Source organism: Pipistrellus hanaki, assembly GCF_964339955.1.
Source record: "Pipistrellus hanaki genome assembly, chromosome: 3".
NCBI lineage: Eukaryota > Metazoa > Chordata > Mammalia > Chiroptera > Vespertilionidae > Pipistrellus > Pipistrellus hanaki.
This window is the reverse complement of record NC_140505.1, coordinates 25796384-25817155: the sequence shown is the minus strand read 5'-3', so window position 1 is coordinate 25817155 and position 20772 is coordinate 25796384. Positions and strand designations below refer to the sequence as shown.

The 20772-nt window shown below is 49.2% G+C and overlaps 1 protein-coding gene across 1 annotated transcript in view; it reads left to right on the top strand.

Moving 5' to 3' along the window:
* The window catches only part of LOC311618548 (uncharacterized protein), a 35312-nt gene that overhangs the window by 7647 nt on the left and 6893 nt on the right, over nt 1–20772 (top strand). The window contains 9 exon segments of the mRNA XM_084876172.1: nt 2299–2422; nt 3146–3740; nt 6180–6325; nt 7619–7956; nt 7958–8099; nt 10866–11026; nt 16808–16832; nt 17976–18089; nt 19688–19819. Coding sequence (XP_084732298.1) covers nt 2299–2422; nt 3146–3740; nt 6180–6325; nt 7619–7956; nt 7958–8099; nt 10866–11026; nt 16808–16832; nt 17976–18089; nt 19688–19819 — 1777 coding nt within the window.

The following is a 20772-nucleotide window of genomic DNA, read 5'->3' as shown; positions in this document are numbered from 1 at the left end:
TACTGGGGACGTGCCCACAATCAAGGTACATGCCCTTGACCTGAATCGAACCTGGGACCTTTCAGTCCGCAGAGTGACGCTCTATCCACTGAGCCAAACCGGTTTTGGCCTCACTCCCCTTTTACATCTGAGGAAACTGAGGCCCTCCAACTAATAAATGGCAAAGGCAGGATTTGAACCCAGCTCTCTCACCTTCCAAACTGCACCTACTATCTGCCTCTGGAAGCTGAAATTGTCTTTTTGGTATGTCAGATATTGTGGGTGGTTTTTTTATTTTATTTTATTTTATATATTTTAATTACCATCCCTCAACCCCCTCCTCTTTGGCAACCGTCAGCTTTTTCTCTCTATCTATGGTTTTATTTCTGTTTTGTTTTGTTTATCTATTTGTTTTGTTTTCTTAGACTTCACACACATGAGATCATACAGTACGATCTTTTATCTATAACAAAGTCCTCCCACAGGCCTGGAGGCTACACATCCACATACACCCCCACCCGCCCCACATGTGGTCATGTCTGGGGGCTGTGGCCCCTCCAGGGCCTCTCTCAGCAAGGCTGCCTCTGAGCCTGGACCCAGTTGGAAATGCAGAGTCTCAGGCCAAAGGCCTCCTGGGCCAGCACCTGCATTTCAGTGGCTCCTCTTCACCCTTTCATTCTGGGATCCCCATGTTCAACAGCCACGAATTTTTAGAAATAAAAGTAAATGAATGAGAACCTTGTAAAGGAAATTAGAGAAGCACCAGTCATTCTCGGCCTGACTTCGGGCTCAGGGAAGCTCCAATCCTCTCATTTCCCAGAAACCTGGCCCTTCCAGACCAGCCTCAGAAGTTGCACCCACCTGGCCGCCCCTGCTCCATCCCATCTCCCACAGCAGCTGGGGCCCTGGTGGGGCCTCCGCTCCTGGGCTTTGCAGAACCCTGTTTTGTGGGTTGTTGTTTTTTTGTTTTTTTTTGTGGTTCAATAATTTGGAATAATCTGAGTTGGGCACATCCAAATAGGACTGAAGTGTTCAGCAGGGTCCCTGGAATTGGGTGTCAAAGCCGCTCAGAGATAGAGACAGAGCTGGCGGGTGTGGGTCTCTGTGAATTCACAGTGGGGAGCCCTCAGAGGGACTTGCTGGGGTGGCTGCAGCAGGCACTGCTTCCCACCACACGCTCCCTGTGCCGAACACCACCAAGACCTGGCTTCTCAATACTGTTCAACCCCCACAATCCCACCTGAGAGGTAGGTGCAACTCTCACCCAGTGCAGGTGAGGAAACTGAGGCTTGGTAAGAGCAGCACCTTTCTCACGTCAGAGTGAGAATTGGGCCTGGGAGACCCACATCCACTTTGTGACCACCACCCCAGCTGCAGCCACAGATTCGCTGTCAGTCAGGGCAGGGCTAGATGCTCAGGGGTCTGCAACTGGAGGGTGCCCGTCCTGAGCTCAAAGCTTGAAGGTCGCTCTTTACATCCATTGTGGGACCATCTGACTGTGTTTCTTTCTCTGAGGGGCCCAAAATTTGCCAGTTTGGAGGAGACAGGCTCCTCCCCTGCACCCTTTGTCCTGCTGTCCACAAGTCCGGACTTTAAGCTTCAGACTGTCAGGCCCCATTTCCAGTCTCTTTCCTCCACGGTTGATCCGACTTTTCAATACCACGGTGACAAAACCATAGATACAGAGAAAAAACAGACCAGGACCCTGCTCAGGCAGATCCGCCTCACCCTCAGCGGGGCCTCCTCTGGCCTTACAATTCCTCACTGTCCGCAGGCCCAGACTCGGACTCCTTTCCCACCCATCGTGGGAGAATCCTGTAGGGAAAATGTCTCCACCCAGGATCCATTCGAGGACACGCTCAGCACCCTCTGTGCTTTTCGGAAGAAAAAGAGGACAGAAAACATGTATTGAAGCACCTACTGTGTGCCTACAACTGCTTACCCCTGTCACATCCTCACCTGCTCTGGGAGCACAGCGGTTGACCTGGTCTTTGCCAGTCAGCATGCAGGTCAAGCTTGGATGACAGGACGGGGAGGCACCCAGAGGGGTCCCGCACCAGCATCCCCATTGCCAGGGCGGGGTCTGTGAGCTCTCCCTTCCCTCAGCTGGATGGGGAGCAGCCTGCTGGACAGAAGCTAGAACAGCTTTGCCCAGGAAGGGCTCTGGAGGGGCCTCCCAGGGTTTCAGAAACGTTGCTCTACAGACAAACCCTCCTATAAACACAGCCCATCCGGAGGGGGCAGGGGAAGATGGGTCTCCAGGAAGAGCATCCCAAGGACCATAAGGTGACCGTCCAACATCTGTTGTGCCCTCGACAGACTGCGCTGATGCTGGACAAGAAGCTGCTGTGTGGGGGCACCCTGATTGACGCCACCTGGGTGGTCTCTGCAGCCCACTGTTTCGAGAGCATCAAGAGCCTGGAGAACCTGACGGCGGTAGTGGGTAGGTTTTGTTTTCATCTCCTTCTGACGGGCGGCCGGTTCTTGAGTGAAAACAACTTGGGGCTAAGATTCAGGGCATCAATCCTCCAACTTTCACAACCAGATGAACTTCTCTAAGAAGAGAAGAGGGCAACATCTGGACATACCCCGAGGCCCACAGGAGTCACTGTGGCCACCATCCCCCTCAGCCTTTTTTCACCCCAAATAAAGACATGGGGGTGGGGGTGCTGTACCCTCTTGCTTGAGCCAAGAGCCCTGAGGGGGATGCAGGCCCTGTCTGGAATAGGGGAATCAGGCAGTCCTCACCACCTACCCACAGCTGCCTGGCCCAGCACCCTTCCTCATGCCTCCAGCACCCCAGATTCCAGATTCGCCCCTAATTCACGTTCTACATGGAGCCCAAGGGAGGCCACCCAGACCAGCTCGGGGTTGGACACAGGGCCCCTCCTGCGCCAAAGGGTCCTTCCTTCCCTCGGGCTGCCGGAAGGGTATAAGGTAGGGGTGTTGAACTCAATCAGAGAAGGGGCCAAAATCTAAAATCCAGCCTAAATCGCGGGCCGAATGGTTTACTGAACAGTCATAAACTGACAATGTCATAAACTGACAGCGGAGTGCAGTGATGACAGCGCGGTGCGGGCCACATTGCAAGGCCTGGCGGGCTGGATTTGGCCCTCGGGCCTTGTGTTTGACACATGTGGTATAAGGGGTGCTGGTGTCCCCACAGGTGACCACGACCTGAGTGAGGAGGAAGGCAGTGAGCAGGAAAGGCAAGTCGTTCAGATCATCATCCCTAACAAGTACATCAAACGCAAGACGGACCACGACATCGCCCTGGTCCGCCTGAGCAGGCCGGTGGCCTTCACGGACTACGTGGTGCCCCTCTGTCTGCCTGAGAAGGCCTTCTCCGAGAGGACGCTGGCCTTCATCCGCTTCTCCACCGTGAGCGGCTGGGGCCAGCTCCTGTACAGGGGCGCCACGGCCCTGGAGCTCATGACCATTGACGTGCCCCGGCTGATGACCCAGGACTGCCTGGAGCAGTCGAAGAGGAGGGCGAACGCCCCGGAGATCACAGAAAACATGTTCTGTGCTGGCTACCTCGACGGGAGCAAGGATGCCTGCTACGGGGACAGCGGGGGGCCCCACGCCACCAAATTCCAGGGCACGTGGTATCTGACGGGCGTTGTCAGCTGGGGTGTGGAGTGTGCAGCCGAGGGCCAATTCGGGGTGTACACCAGGGTCTCCCAGTACACCGAGTGGCTCCACAGGCTCATGAGCACAGAAACACACTCAGAAGGCTTCCTCCGAGCCCCGCTTCCCTAGTTTCTCAGGGTCAGCGCTGGGAATAACGCTGCTGTGGCTTGGGTTGTCCTGGCTTCAAATCCTGTAAATCCTTCTGCCCTTATTGGGGTGGGGAGAAGGAGAGGGAGGAGAGAAACAGAGAGACTCAGAGAGAGGGACAGAGAAGAAAAGAGAGAGAGAATGAAAGAGAGAGAATAAGAGAGAGAGAGAGAGAGAGAGAGAGAGAGAGAGAGAGAGAGAGAGAGAGAGAGAGACTGAGAAGTGGGGAGAGAGGAAGTAAGGGGAGAGATTCTAAGGAGACAGGAAGAGGGACTGAGAGATTCCCAGAGACAGACTGAGTGATTAGAAAGATGAGAGACGCGGGGCAGCAGGAGAAGGAAGCTCTGCTGTGACGGACAGGGCGCCGTAACCTGCACTCATCAGCGAATCTCTGCTCTGTCTCACTGCGGACCCGGCAGAGGGGTGCGTGGTTCACTCAGTGACAAGTGCTACTTTCTCTGTCTTTCCGCTTTCACTGTTTTCTCCCGTATTCAAGTATTTCTTCTCTGTGTCCAATAAATTGGAAGCATCATCCATTCGCTCTGTGGATACCCTTCCAGATTTGTCCTGCACATGTATCTTTTCCTATGGCACAGGCTACTTAAAAGGCTCCACATACTCTTTGCCACCTGTTCTCCCGCTGACTCTCCCCTACCATTCGTGGGTTGTCTATGTTCATTTCACTGAGACCCTGGTGTGTATCACCAAACTGTGGGTAACATCCCAGAAATGGACCTTGTATGTGGAGGCTGGTTTTTTTAAACCGCCTCTCTGTGGATTTTGGAGAGGCTGTGGTTGCCAAAATCCTATACAACTGGGTGTTCGCTTCCCACCAAGGCCCTAGTCGATGGTGGTCCTCAAAGACCGTCCCTGCGAACACCTGCCTGAGAACCATCAGGGCCACTCCACAAAGTGCACATTCCCACGTCCTGCCCAGGCCAGTGGGATCCGAGGGGGATGGGACCTGCTGAGGTACATCTTTATCAAGTGCCTCCGGTGCTTATGGGCACACTACACCCAGGGCCACACAGGTCACGAGTAGGGAAGAATAAGACAAACACCCAATTTCAAGTGGGCCCCCCTTGAACTTGACAAGGGTGGGTGGAATGAGCCCAGTGGGTGCAGTGCTCCCTTAAGTCATGACTGGGGGATAGCGACTGGCCTGCCCCGTACTTAACATGTGTGAGCCAGGACTTGCTTTGCTGAACAAGTAGTTTTCAGTAACCGGAGTTCACAAGCCACAGCTAAGGCTGAGTCCAAGCCATCTGCTTTTGTAAATAAAGTTTTATTGGGACATACCCATTCCCTTAGGAATGATCCATGGCTGCTCAGTTGAGACGGAGACTGTCAGACCAAAGAGACCATCTGACCCGCAGTGCACTTTAAGAGACCAGACTTAGGGCCGGTCTGGAGTCGGTCTGGCTCTGTCTGTAACTCTTGGCCAAGCCATTTCTGACCCTCCAGTGCCTTGTTTCCACATCTCTGAAATGGGGGCACACCTCCTGCTTGCCATGAGGGTGACACCAGTGCACGTGGAATGAGGCACCTGGGAGAGCTTAATCATGTCATCCTGGACAATAAAGCTGATTTGCAAACATCCCAATGTCCCCAAGCTCAACTGTCCTAGCAACAGAGAGTTAGGGGAAATTCTGCAATCAAAATGCAAGAGACCTTCAGAGGCCCTCAGACCAGTGAGTGTCTTGTATCTTCCTGGAAATTAAAACTCTCTGGATCTTCTTCCTGAGAAGCCAAGGCGGGGGAGTGGTCAGGCCAGGAGCCCCCCAGACCCACTTGAGGTTAAACAGGCTCCTAGCAGTTCACTGGATCTGCCTTAGTTTCCCCATTCATCCATGCCTCCCTCTCACAGAGGTGCTGAAAGCATGGATGCCAAGTGACGTCAGGACAACCCTTGAAGGCTAACACTTGATGTGCAGATAAGCTAACCATATGGATCACCTCCATCTTTTTTTGAGTGGCGCTTAATCATTTCCTGCCCATCAGGTGCTGGGGACAAGAGGACTCATACAGATCCAGCCTCCCCTTTCCCCCCATGCTGAATTTATCCAGAAACAGCATCGCAGCACAAATTGTCCAGGTGAGACAGTCCCAAGGCACCAACTGCAGGTTGACCCTGCAGACCAGGCTCTGCATGTAGCAGTGACCACCTCAGCATACAGAGCAGGCACATTTCAGGACTGAACTGGTTCACCCCATCTGTTGGTGTTTATTGAGCATCTTCTTGGTGCCAGACACCCTTAACGAGGTGCTGGAGACTTCAAACAAGACGGATGATAGGACTTACATATATCCACATGACCACGGGCCATGGGTAATGGGTCACCATGTGGGAATGTGTTGTGAATGGGACCACTGTGGAATAGAGTGTGGTCCTTTTCTGTCTCTGCTTAGGTCTTTCTCAGCCCAGCATTCGCCTTGCCAGTCATTTCCCAAGCCTCCTCCTCCAGAGCCTGGAATCTGGCTGCAGAGACTCTGGTCAGCCTAGGAGCTCAAGCTATGTCCCCACACTTGGTGTCCCAGAAAGGTTTCTGCACCGGAAATGAAGCCTGTACCTGGTGTGCACCCACTACCTAATGTGGAGAGCGGCTACAGTGTTTGTACAGGTTGAAGCCTTGGATTAATGAGAGGACATGGTCCTCTGGTGGCAAAGCCACGTGCAAGTCCCAGCTTGGAGGGCAAAGCCCTCCCAGCACAATCATAGCTAAAGGCTATAGTTGTAAGCTTGACCTTATGGTCCAAACCTGTGGTCCCAAGGTGGCTAAGTGATATAGGTTGCAGGAGGTGCAGCAAGTGCTGCCAAAGCAAAGCAGGTGCATGTAATTGAGTAGATTCGAAACCGTGAGAACATTGTAAACATCTTGACCGCCCCCTTACTTTGCCTTGTGGAATCTGGCTCTAAAATAAAGACTCAGCTTGCAGGCTGTGGCACTATCTCTCCATCAGAGAGCAGTGTCCCACCTAGCCCCAGCTTTATTCTCTTGTCTATCTTCTTTAATCCTTCATCCTCACCCCTCACCCTCCCTCAGGTTCACCCCTGGCCTTCCCTCCCCAGCCTGGCTGCCAAGATGGCGGCTGCTTCTGCTGACCTGAGGTGATTTGCACTTCCCTGACATCAGGCATTTGTTACAGAGACATAGCCCTGATGAAAGCTAAGAAACGAGATTCCGAGACTCCCGTATTCCCTGGAGACAGTGCCTTTCATACTTCCTTGGCCCCAAATGAGGGGAGAGGGGAGTGGGAGCCTCAGGGAGGGGCTGGATGATGAATCAGCCACTGATCCTGGCACTCAGGCACCATGAGTGCCAGGATCAGTGGCTGATTCATCATCCAGCCCCTCCCCCAGTGGCCTGTAGTGAGCTGCACAGAAGTGAGAAATGAGCTACACTGTGAGGCTTCTGACTCAGGGCTCAGTCTCCCTGCCCCCCAGCCTGGCCCCCAGCAGAGTGTGTGAGGCCAAGTTGTCAAGAGAAGTCGTGTGCCTCCATGGCTGAGCCAGAGAGCTGAGAGGCACGCCAAGGAGCCCCTCCTGGCACAGCCCTCTTGACCTTAAGCCTACTTGTCCTGTGGTCGGTCAACAGATCATTCGGGGCACGCCAGGCAGGGGGTATCCTCCCAGAAGTCTGTGGCGGGGCCTGTGCAAAAGGAATCATGTGGTGTGGAAGGACCACAAGACAAGCTCTGCCTCCCCGAGCCCCTGAATTTGGGTAGGAACGTACAAGTCTGTGGGGGCAGCACCTGGAGAGGAGGCCTGTGAGCAGGACCAGGTCAGACCCAGAGAAAACCAGGACACTGAGGGGGAAAGTCCTGGGTTCAAATCCCACGCGTATCACTTCTCCCTAAGCCTCCGTGTTCTGTTCTGGAGAAAAGATGAGGGAAATGATACTTAGCTTCAATCATGATTGTAGGGATGAAATGAGAGCCACACATAAATGTCTGAAAACTATAAAGTCGCATTTTTACTTTTCTCAGAACAAAAAGTTCCTATGCCCGAAGCAGGCCCCCCTGGATACAGTTACTGAGGAGGTTCCAGCGGGACTTCCCCAGGGCTGCCCAGGCCAGGTGACATGCCCCGAGCATGGTCACCTGCCCCCGTTCCTTGCCTGCCCCTGTCCCTCATCCACAGCCAGCCCAGGCTCCAATCAGAAGGCCGTGATAAGCAGAAGGACAATCCTCCACCCTCAGAGCCGGGGTGAGTGAACCTTGCCCTGGAGGCCTATCACAGTGCGACCGCGACGCTGTCCCAGGCCACACCATGGCCGACCTGCCGTGCCTGCTCCTGCTCAGTGCCTCCCTGGCCAGCCTTCTGTCGTCCGGGGGAACTGGTAAGCACCCCTCAACCCCAGGCTACAGTGGTGGCCTCCTGGAGGAGGAGAGAGGGTGGGGAGCTGGGGTGATTCCCTTGAACCTCCACAGTGTAGATAGTGGGTGCCTGTCCCCTGTCAAAGGCTGACCTGGGACAGCTGGGCTTGGTGGTCTCAGCCAAGGTAGCTTAGGGCCAGGTGTGCCTCCCTGTGAGGGGAAAGTCAGACAGCAGGTCAGAGGTCATAAAGCAGATAGAAACACATGGACAGAGGAAGAGGGAGAGAGACATAGACAGACAGAGACAGACAGAGACAGAGGGAGAAAGACAGGCAGACAATGGAAGGGGGAGGTGAAGAAAGAGAGGGAGAGGAAGGAGAGGTGGCAGGCAGAGACAGAGATAAGCCACTTTCCTCTGCCAACATGAGCTGGGGGAGAGGAGGGAAGGGGTCGGACCCAGGCAGAGAAGACCTTCCATGGCAGCGAAGAGGATGAGAGAGAAGCTAGTGTTGGCATCCTCAGGCTGGCTCAGCCAGAGGAAGGGGCTGCCCAAGGCTGGACAGATGGGGGTGACTGTACCTTCCAGGGGCCCGGGGCCTGTTCGAACAGAAAGGGCTCAGAAAGAAGAGAAGCAGAGCAAAGTCAGAAGAGAGATCAGAGGTGGCATCACCCCTGAGGCTTGGCTGCATTCTGGGTCAAGTGCAAGGACGGGAGCACTGAGGAGCAACAGAAGGGACCCAGGTGTGTAGATGAGAAAGCGGTAAAAAGTCAGAAAATAAAGAGAAAAGCAGAACAGAGAAGAAACCCATGGAGGGGAATGAGAGGGGAGAAACTGGTGTGTGGGTTTTATTTCAAAGTAAGCACTTGGTATTGAAGCGGATAGTTGAACTAGAGGGGGAGGGGCCCAGAAACAATAGCAAGTTTAAGGCGGATGCTACTGGGGTAACACTGATGTCATGAAAAGAAATGAGAAATGTGGAAGGGAACGTAATTTGAGGTAGGAATGAAGCTAACCTTTGCTGAGCACCTAATGTGTGCCACACTGGACACTAGGAATTGTATACACTCTTTAAAACAACGCTAAGAAGTAAGTATAGGTCTTGTCATTTGCATTTGCCAATATTAAGTAGTAGATGAGCAAGATGTACAGTATTGGAAACTCAAGCCTTCTAGATTCTGCAGTCCTGGGTGTGTGTCTTAGTCTTGCACATGGGGAGTTTGGAGTTCCGAGATACCCACCAGGTTGAGAGAGTTGAAAGCATAGAGCTAGGGTGAAAGTTGGGACTAGAAATACCAATGTGGGGAGTATTACGGTGAAACTCTAAATTCTTCAGCGGGGTGGGGGAGCGGGGAGGAGTGCAGAGGGCGAGGAAAAGAATCTGAGGGCCTCCTGTATCTCAATGAAAAGAACAAAGGGAGTGGTGAGTAAGAGAGAGAGAAAACTCAGGGAGGCAGAGCATGGGGACAAGTTGGCTGCAGACAGAGACCACAGAAGGGACTCAGAGGTTCTCTGACCCAAGACACTTTAACTGGCAGGTCATGCCTCATTTGTGAGTCATGAAATCAATTTAGTGGGGTTTTCCTTTTAATGAAAATTAAAAGAATCAAGTAGAAAATTTTGTAATAAGTATTATTTCATAGAAAGTTATAGTAAATACTATTTCTTGAAACTTCTGTTTTGTTTTTGTTACTGCTGTCATTATTTTTCTTTGTAATTCTCACCTGAGGATATATTTTTGTGCATTTGAGACAGAAAGGAAGGAAGAGAGAGAGAGAGAGAGATTGATGTGAGAACAAAACATCAATTGCCTTCCATACATGCCTTGACCAGGGATGGAACCCACAACCTGAGTGGGAATCTAAACTGCCACCTTCTGGTGTCCCAGATGAAGCTCAAACCAACTGAGCCACACCAACCGGGTTGAAACTTCTGGGGTTGTTTCGTTTCGTTTTGTTTCGTTTTGTTTTGTTTTGTTTGTGTGTGTGTGTGTGTGTGTGTGTGTGTGTGTGTGTGTGTTTTAATAATCACCTGAGGATAATTTTTCATCAGTTTTTAGAGAGAGTGGAAGAGAGAAAAAATATCAATGTGAGAGAAACACATCGAATGATCGCCTTTCTCACGCACCCCGACCAGGGCCTAGGCTGGGGAGGAGCCTGCAACCAAGCACATGCTCCCGTCCGGAATCGAACTCAGGACCCTTTGGTCCACAGTCTGATGCTCTATCCACTGAGCCAAACCAGCTAGGGCAAAACTTCTGTTTTAATTCATGTTGGGTTTCCTGGGACTTGATATAAATCATACCTTTAATTGTAGATCGTAATCAAAACAGATCACAACTCCCCACTTACCTCTGACCTGAGCCCTTGAAGGGTGAGTGAGGTCCAGGGTGAATAGGAGAGGGGAGGGACACAGCCTGAGCCAAAGCACAGAGTGGAGGAGCCGGTCAGTGGGGAGGGAGGTGATGTGGCCTGGAACCACTCTGAGAAGGGAGAGTTCAGGAAAGGGGGTTTGCGTTGACCACCCTAAGGCTGGGTGTGAATGTGCAGGGAGGGTGGAAGGTGGATTGGATGGGATGGGTCTACTTCTCCAGAAAAGGGTGTGTGGGGTCTAGAATAAGTACTGGATGTAACTCAAGGAGGAGGCATGAGGGAGATGGGCGTTTCTTCCCCAGCTGCCTGGTGCCTGAGGAAGGAGTTCTCGGCCTTTTACAGGAGGTGACCTGATGCTAAAGGCTGTGGGGAGAGCAGGTAATTTGGTAAAGCACTTTGTGTGCTTCCCTCTCTTCCAGTGTTCATCAACCGGGAACGAGCCAACGGCATCCTAGACAGGGTCAGAAGGGCAAATTCATTATTTGAAGAGATGAAGAAAGGAAACCTTGAAAGAGAGTGTTGGGAAGAGACTTGCTCCTACGAAGAGGCCCGAGAAGTCTTTGAGGACACGGAGAAGACGGTAAGGCTGGTGAGACAGGGAGACCAGTTGTGGACGGTGCTGGGCCTGAACGGAGATGCTGTCTGGCCCTGGTTACCTGTCTAGGAAGGCTGTCAGAGCCGCCCACACTGGGCCTTCACTCCATGCCTTTCTGTGCTGTGGCCTCTGCCGCAGAGAACAGCTCGGGAGAGGCTTTCTGGGGTGGGAGGTAGGGAGCCTATCTCCTTCCACCACTTACAAGGCTTTCATTCCTGTTTCCTCGCCCACCACATATCTCCTTGTTCTATGAGTAGGAAACTGAGAGAAGGTACAGCCCAAAATTGGTTATAAGAGTTATGAGAACTTCTGAAGGTATTGTTAAATCTATTCTAAAACTTAACAAGTTTATTTAAAAACTAGTGACCCGGTGCACGAAATTTGTGCACATTAAAAGGGGATTAATTAGAGGAAATAATTTAATATTGCTATTTGCCCTTTCTCAATAATAGAAGTGTCAGAGATGAAAGAAAATTAGTAAACTGTATATGAAAACCTGCCTCCTGTCATAGTCTGGGGCTCACCCACATGCACTTCAAAATCGTGTGAGATTCAGATCCAGCCTCCGCGCCCCCCCTCCCCCAATTGGGCTAGATCCAGACCCGGCCAGTCCCACCCTTGTCAAGCCCTGTTGGGCAAGGGGTGTAGCCTTAGGTCCCCTGGCCTGGTGCCAGGACAGGGGGCATGGCCTGAGGTCTCCCAGCCCAGACCAAGGCAGGGGTGTGCCTTGAGGTCCTCTGTCAAGCCCTGCCAGGTGGGGACATAGCCTGAGATCCCCCGTCAAGCCCCGCTGGGTAGGGAGCACAACCTGAAGTCACCTATGAAGCCCCACCTGGTGGGGGGCACGGCCTGAGGTTGAGGTCCCCCTGCCTGGTGCTGGGGTGGGGGGAGCAGCCTGAGGTCCCCTAGCCTAGCACCAGAATGGGAAGCATACCTCGAGGTCCCCTGTCAAGCCCCACAGGGGCAGAGGAGAGTGCAGCCTCAGGTCCCTAAAGATTGCTCGTTAAGGCTCCTTATGGGAACTTGGCCTCAGCTGTGGGTGCAGCCATCTTTGTGATGGAGTGATGATCAATTAGCATATTCCCTCTTTATTAGATAGGATTATTCATGCCCTTGGCCAACACCTCCCTGGGCCTGGCCACGCACATACACACACACACACACACACACACACACACACACACACACACATACACGGGAGCCATTGGGTTTTTGCCCAAATCCATGGCCACAGCCATATTTGACGTCTACACCTGAGTTGCAGCCTTCAGAGCTATGGCACACAGACACATGACAGTAAAGGCTTCCCTGAAAGTTGCTAATGAGCCTCACCCACCTTGGGTAGGGCCCTGGGGAAACATGGCCACCATGAGGACGTGAGGTGGCAGTGGATGGCGGTCAGTGAATCTGGGCAAGAATGAACCGAAGACACTTGAAAGCTGAAGAGAAAGTAGCAGAGAAGGAGGCCAAGCAGCAGCTTCGAGAGAGACAGGTAGTTCTGGCTGCTGCTGCCACCACCACACCACTGACAGTGGACCCGCCATCCATACTGCAGGACCCCAATTCACACTGCAGGACCCCCTCCACCCCCCCCCCCGTTCACACTACAGGACCCCCATCCACACTACAGGACCGCATTGAGCTCCCACCACATGCTGAGTGCTGAGGAGACCTGCACGACACAGGCTCCATGTAGACCCGCTCGCCTGCTGCACCTGCAGACCACCTGTCCAACACCACCTTAAGGGGCAGGTAGATCTATGCCAGAAGTGCTGGGGGAGGTTCATCTTCTGTGCCCTTCGAGTACAGGTGAAGTTGCAAGTCATGGCCAATTCAAGGAATTTTAAATCAGAAGAATTTATTTATATCGATAATAGACTGCCTTGGGGAGACATAATTGGAGTTCGGGAGAATCCTGGAAAAACGAAGAAGTGTTTGCAGTGTCATTCTCTACAAAATCACACTATTGCCTCCTTGCTCATACATGTCACCTAATCCTCACTTTGGCCTCAAAGACAAAGAAACACATCATTGGAGATACTTGGGCTTGAACCTGAATGACTTTGTAAAGAAGAAATTTATCATCCATAGTAATAGCATCACACGTATAAGAAGATTTTGATAAGTTGGAATTCCTAGACATTGAAATTCCTAGGATGAATGCCATCTCAAATGGAGACGTGGCCAAGTTTTTCATCACCTAGCAAAATAATATGGACACGAACTTACATTTAAAAATTGCTCCAGAACTCTGCCATAAGATGCTGGTGATCAGTGGCATTGTCCCGGTTTGTGAAATTGAATGCCAGTTCCAGATGATTTGACTTTAATTCACCACCTGTGAATCTTACATGGCCTCTACAGATTATTATGATCTCATGAAACCATGGAGATTATATCAGGGTCGGTGAAGCACATTATAGACAAGATCACATCCACCATCCCAATGGCCCAGAAGGCCAAACCCGTCAGACTGACTTCACCCCATCCTCACAATGAGTCAGCATGGTAGAAGAACATGAGAACGCTCTGGGAAGAACCAACCTGCCAGAAACAACCCTTCTTCAGAACCGAAGAAACTAAAAAGATTCTTAATAATACCTGTGTGGCAAAAGCTATTGCATGTCCTTTACCTCAGACCACAGCCAGGCTCTTTGATAATCTTGTCAGAGAGTTCCTGAAAGTGAGTGGCAGCAACCCCATATTCAGCGGTGATCACTCACAGATAATGAGATGTTTAGCCAAATGGACTACTCTGGGTCTCACTGAGCACTTGGAGCTATTTGTCACGAAGAAGGAAGTATGCAGTACCTACAATGATTTAAACAGTTTCATGCAGCAGCAAGCAGTGTTTTAAAGACCAAAACAGAAGCATTTGAGACTGTGCTTCCTGGCAACTATCATCAGTTTTGCCTCAAGTATACTCTTAAAAAATTCAAAGGAAGGGAGAGGGAGGAAGGAGGCTAAAGAAGAACAGATCAAAGGCACTTTTGAGGAGGAGGCTGTGTTCATAGATGATGAAAAGCTCTGTACTGCCATGGAATGACCACAGCTGGCTGGAGCTTGGGTAGCAACTGTATTGCATCACCATGTTTCTCACAGTCTCCAGTAACATTAAAGAAACACTTGTGTTTCCTACCTTAAAACCTGAAGATAGGAAGGGGATTGTAGCAACCACTAATACATTGGAAAACACACTTGGCACTTCTGTCTAGAAAATAGTCATTGTCAATCGTGTAACTCAGACATCTTTGTATTTCTGTAAAAGATCAAGGTCTGCAAGGGATTCGTGTAAGTTTCTATCCACTTGCCGACCAGTATTCATTTCAGCCACCAGAAGAGAAAAGAGGAATTGAGAATTCGTTTTTACGCCTTACCAAATAAATGATTTGTCTGTTTTTAAAAGTTATTCATAATTTCAAGAACTATTTTCATTTTTAAATGCTCTTTTAATTCACATACACATAGTTTTGTGTATGAAATAGACAGAATATTAATGAACATATTTGTAATCCCAATCCAAGTTTAGGTACTACTTTTTTCTCAGCATCATTTCCCAAACACTCTTCTTTACTTCTGTATATAGCTACCATACTTACAATCTTAAAGGGCTACATTATATTTTATTGTATCAACACATTTACTTCTTTCACGTTTTGGGCATATAAATTCTTTTTATATTACTATTATGAAAACATGCACATGCATATTTCTTCTGGATTATCTTCTAAGAAGAGCAGCTGCTCCAGAGAGGATTACTGGATCAAAGGTTAGCAACAAGTCTGGTTCCAAGTAACATGGAGAAAGCACACTCTATCCTGTCTCCCATTGAATGTAACGACAAAACCTGGGTAGACTGCATGGAGCAGCTGTTTGAGGGCCCTGAGAAGCAAACAGCAGTAGTCCTTGAAGAAAACTAAAATTCAAAATACCACAGAATTGTGAGTTTATCATTTGTATCCCCTGCAGTTCTCCAGACATCACTCGACCTGAATCGAATTGATAGTTGTAGGATTCCCAACAACAACAGAACACACTTTCTTGCCAAACATCCACAGAACTTTCTACAAGATAGGCCATATCATGTGTCCTAAGACACATCTTAACAAATGTTAAAGATTGAAAACATACAAAATGTTCTCTGACCATGATGAAATTAACCAAAAATCAATAACACGAAAATTTCTAAGTATTTGGAAATTAAACAGCACACTTCTAAATAATTTGTGGGTCAAAGAGAAAATTTCAAAGGAAATTAGAAAATATTTTCAGCTGAACAAAAACGAATATAATAGTGCTTCTAGGGGAACTTGCAGCATTAAAGGTTTTTATTGGAAAAGAAGAAAGGTCTAGAGTTGACATTCTAAGCTCCCACCTTAAGACACTAAATAAATAATAAATAAATAAATAAATAAATTAATTAATTAATTAATTAATTAAATTTTTAAAAATAAGCAAAATAAAACCACAAACTGGGTGTCTTCAAATGCTTTTTCTCTCAGTTCTGGAAACCATAGTTTGACATTAAGGCGTCACCAGGTTGTGTTCCTTCCGGGAGATCTGAGGGAGAATCCGTTCCAGGCCTCTCTCCTAGCTCATGGGGGCTGCCAACAATGGCATTCTTTGGCTTGTAGATGCATCACTCCAATCTCTGCTTCCATCTTCTCACGGCCTTCTCTCTGTGTGTTTGTGTCCTCTTCTGTCTCTCATAAGGACCTCTCATGGATTTAGGGTCCACCCTAATCCAATATGATCTCACCTCAATTGATACCTCAATTACATCTGCACAGACTTATTTCCAATTAAGGTCACATTATGAGTTTATACCTGAATTTAGATCATTGGGAGACACTACTTAACCTACTATAGACAGGGAAGATAAATTTAATCTATGGACATTTTTTAGTTAATGTAGGCTCTTGATGCCCTGATTTGAATTAATTACCAATTATCATTTTCTAAATTATCATGATTATTAACCAATAATTCATTTCTTTATTGGACCTTCAACCCAAATATTTCAACTAAAAACCATTCATTGGAGTAGCAAACAGAGCAAAGCACTTTTGGTACAATCCATTTTTTGGCGATTAACTTGAAAATACACTTTCAATATTCAACAGAGATGGCAATTTGTGCTGGGCCAGCCCAATCAAGGGTTCGGTGAGCTTGGGGGAGGGCGGGGGCGGGGGGGGGGGGGGGGAGAGTCAGAGAAGGATTAAAGAAAAGACAAAGAGAATAAACTGGGGCTCGGTGAATCTCCTGGCTTGGCTAAGGCCACAGAGAGATCCACAGGGCAAGCTGAGCCTTTATTTTATAGTTGAAGAAAAACAAGGAAGTGGTCACCATAGTTACAATGTTCTTGTGAGTTTCACTTGTTTTGGCAGCACTTGCTGCACCTCCCACAGCCCATTAGCTACCGAGGAAGGATCTAGGGGGCATCATAAGGTCAAGCTTAATTATGCTAAGAGGGCTGTGCCATCTAAGCTGGGACTTGATTGTGGTTTTGCCAACAGGTCAGTCCAAGGCTTAACCCTATAGCCACTTTCTACAGTGATTGAAACCATCATCTGCATCTTTTTAGATACAGAAGATCTAAGAAACTTTCCCATTTAGATTGAATAGTTCTAGAGCAATTTGTTTCGGGAAATGACCTCTGTTTGGAACAGTATCCTATTCAAGTTGAATTACTAGCTTAGAATTTGTTATAGGTGTAAAATGTCTGTGCTCTCCCTAATGTACTTTAAAATATTTTTTCTCTTTTAGAATGAATTCTGGAATAAATACAAAGGTGAGATATTTTCTGTTTTAATCTTAAGTGAGAGGGGTTCAGTAGGATATTTAAACTGGGAGAAACTGTGTTTGAACTTTGAAAATGCTTCCTGAATTGCCTTTCTGTTCCTGTTTAAATCCTACGTATTTAACTTGTCCCCTCTGAGCCCTTTCAAACAGTTATTGTAAAATAGTTTTTTATTGTAACTTTATGTTAATCCTAATTTTGCCACTTAAATATAGATTTCAATCAGTATATTCTCACTTGAGAATACCAAATTTAGTGATAATTTTAAAAATCCAAGTCTATTAGGAAAAAAAATAATAAAGCCTGAAAGACTGGGTCCTATAATAAGGTAACCATGTTGAGTCAACTCTTATACCACTTGAAGTGGCATTAATCCTTACCAACGTTTTCATTCTGGAAACACCATTCAAATTTCTCAAAATGACTATTGGACTTATCTCTACATTAAGATTGTGCAAATGGACAGAGAAATGTGAAGGCCCATGTTGGTGCTGGGCAGTTGTCTCTGATTTCTCATTTTACCTCCAGAAAGAGGAACCCTGACATCTCTCTTGTCCAGTGTCAGACAACCACATGCCCTCCACCCTTCCAGATGGTCCCACCTAGTTGCCATCCCAGAGCTCCTCACTCTAATGCAAAAATGCTGTCAAACATTTCAGCAAAAACTGGAAAGCTCAGCCAATGAACCTGTAAGATAAGAGCATCATGTGCCGAAACTGATTTGGCTCAGTGGATAGAGCATCAGCCTGCAGACTGAAAGGTCCCGGGTTCGATTCCGGTCAAGGGCATGTACCTGGGTTGTGGGCACATCCCCAATAGGGGGTGTGCAAGAGGCAGCTGATCGATGATTCTCTCTCATCGATGTTTCTAACTCTCTATCCCTCTCCTTTCCTCTCTGTAAAAAATCAATAAAATATATTTTTAAAAAAAACAAGAGCATTACGTACAAGAGCCACAAAAGGTGAGGATAACGTGAAGTTCAGCTAGGAGAAATTGCTTACCGAGAAACAGGAAGAAGTGCATGTTCATTAGAGTTATCTGAAAAAAACGTGTGCCAAGATCAACACAGCAAAGTCATGTCCATGGTGACGGAAATTGCCTGCACACTCCAGTCTCCAAACCCTTTCTTTGCAGATGGTGACCAGTGTGAGAGCAGTCCCTGCCTGAATCAGGGCAGTTGCAAGGACGGCCTCGGGGAATACACGTGCACTTGTATGGAAGGATACGAAGGCAGAAACTGTGAATTACGTGAGTTATTCTTCTCGGCAGGCTTTCAAGTCCGAGTTACCTGAAGAATCAAATGTGGGGGAGAGGGGAAAAAAGTTAAAATGTCCAAGGGAACAATCTCATGTCACTTCTGATGTCGAGTCTGTGCTCCATTATGAAGGGCCAGTGTAGTAACAGAAAACACAACAAAAATTAAAGACCCTACAACCCACTCAGAGGATCGGAGGACAGTGAAACACACAGTCACCTCTCTGTTCCTCTGAGAGAGGCTGTGGAACATTCATGAAGCACGCGGCCCACTAACATAGACACGAGAATTGACTTTCTCCTTGGAATAGAATGCATCCCTCATTGTTATTACTTATATTCCTTGTGGTCCCGGGCAATGACTCCAAATCACCACACCTCACATTTACTAGTGCAAATGCCACTGTTCGGGATGGTCCAATTATAAACATTTGAAACATTTAATTAATCCTACATGGAAAAGTCACCAAGAGTTTTCCTAATGTGGTGGTTAATTTTCAAATAAAAATTAGTTTTAATATTAAACCGCTTTTCCCTAAAGAGAAAGGTTTGCATTCCTTTTGAATTAATTTATAATCTTTAGGATGTGCTCTTGAATTAGTTTACTTTGGAATTTTCTCTGAGGGGAATACCTATTAGGCTTCATTTCACCCCAATCCAGACCTGCCGCTCTTGCACGCCTTTTGGCTCTGACCCCAGGGCCATTGTGAATGTTTTCTAAAGTTTCGTGAATGTTGGTTTTGGCACTAAAGTTACCTTTTTCATCAAAACCCAAATGTGGAGTGTAAATGGCCAGGTGGCATCGCTGATGTGAGTTTGGAGGTTGATGTTCGGGGCACACAGGAGGCAGGTGGTGATTCTGGCTCAGGCAGAGCTGCTGATCTGAGGTGCAGGGAGGCATGGCTCCACACGGGCACTGTGCCAAGAGCGTCAGGTGACCTGTGAGGTTACCTTGTGAGGTGGCATGGCCTCCACCACTTTACAAGTGAGGAAGCCGAGGCCCACGGGTTTCAATAACTTGCTCCAATTACACAAGTGACAGAAGGGCCAGCTTGACTCCAGGATGTGCACTGCCTGTTTCGTTTCTTCTTCCCACCGCACTGGGGCCCAGACCCCAGTCTTTGAGGCCCTCATTACACAGGGACTCCTCTAGCCTCAGAGTGGGTGGGCCTCCCACTCCGCCAGGCTCCTCTTGAGCACCTGTCCCGGAACCCACCCTCCTGCAGGCAGCCCTTCCAAGCTGGTCAGGACCCATGTGCCTTTTTAACATTGAACTTAAAGACCCTCCCAGCCTCCAGGGCCCCCACCGGCCACGTTCAGATCATTTAAGGACTTCCTGGAAGTCTGGGCACACACACAGGTATGGGCCTCTCACCCAACCCGCTCCTCCGGGCAGCCTATCCTGTTTGCACCAGCCGACGTGTGTCGGCCATGTGGCTCTGGCCTTTTGTTCTAGCCAGGTGGCTGCTATAGGGCTCATGGGGGGGTGGGGGGGAGGTGTACGTCTCCCTGGGGCTGCTGTCCTTCCTCCTGGCCAGCTGCAGCCTCAGTTTCCCCAGCCTGTCCTGAGAACCAACACGCGTCTCCTACAGCCACGCGAAAATTCTGCAGCCTGGACAACGGGGACTGCGACCAGTTCTGCAGGGAGGAGCAGAACTCCGTGGTGTGTTCCTGTGCCAGCGGGTACATCCTGGACGACAACGGCAAGTCCTGCATCTCCACAGGTAGGAGGGGCATGGGGCCACCCCACCGGGGCTCCCCGAGTCAGAGAGGCCCGTGCAGGACAGCTGGAGCAGCCGGGATGGGCCGTAGATGTGGAGACAAACCCCTGTTTCTGTGAGCTGCCTGAAAAGTGGGGCCGGCGACATTTCCTAACTGCTTAGTGAGCGTGCACATTAAGGGAGTCATGCATGGAGGGCACTTTGCACAGTGTCTGATTCATAGCAAACCCTACCTATGTAATGAGTGTGTGGAGGCGTAGTTTTTACCCCTGGGCAGGGCAGGCGGCTTGGGAGACTGGGAGTTACAATGAACCAAGATGAGAGTGCAGGCGGGTGAGAGCAGCCCAGGCGTGACTGTAGGAGCCGAGGCCCCTCGAGAACTAATTTAGGCCCCAGCTGGTTTGGCTCAGTGGATAGAACCCCAGCATGTAGACCAGGAAGTCCCAGGTTTGATTCCGGTCAAGGGCACATACCTCAGTTTCAGGCTTCTCCCCAGCCTGAGCCCTGGTTGGGGCTCATACAGGAGGCAACCAATCCATGTGTTTCTCTCCGATATTTCTGTCTTTCCCTCTCTCTTCCACTCTCCCTAAAAATCGATGGAAAAATATCCTCGGATGAGGATTAGCAATAACAAAAAAGGACCAATTAAGGTTGTGTGGGCCTCTATGTTAATCACATTTATTTTTTTTCTTTTCTTTGATAAAAGCTGGATGCGATGAGTCTGGCCTAGAAGCTCAGGAGGGCATGGCCTGTTAAGGGGCTGAGTATGGGCCAGACCCTGGGGGTCTCACACACAGCAGGGTCCTTCTGTGCTGCAGGGCCAACCTGGAGCCAGAGGTACTTTCAGTCTCACCGTCCACCAACTTGTCTTTGAAAGCCTGGTCCCCTGACTGACTGACAGCTGCAGCATCAGCTGGGGCGAGGCGGGTAGAGGGGGTGAGGGTGTACAAATGCAA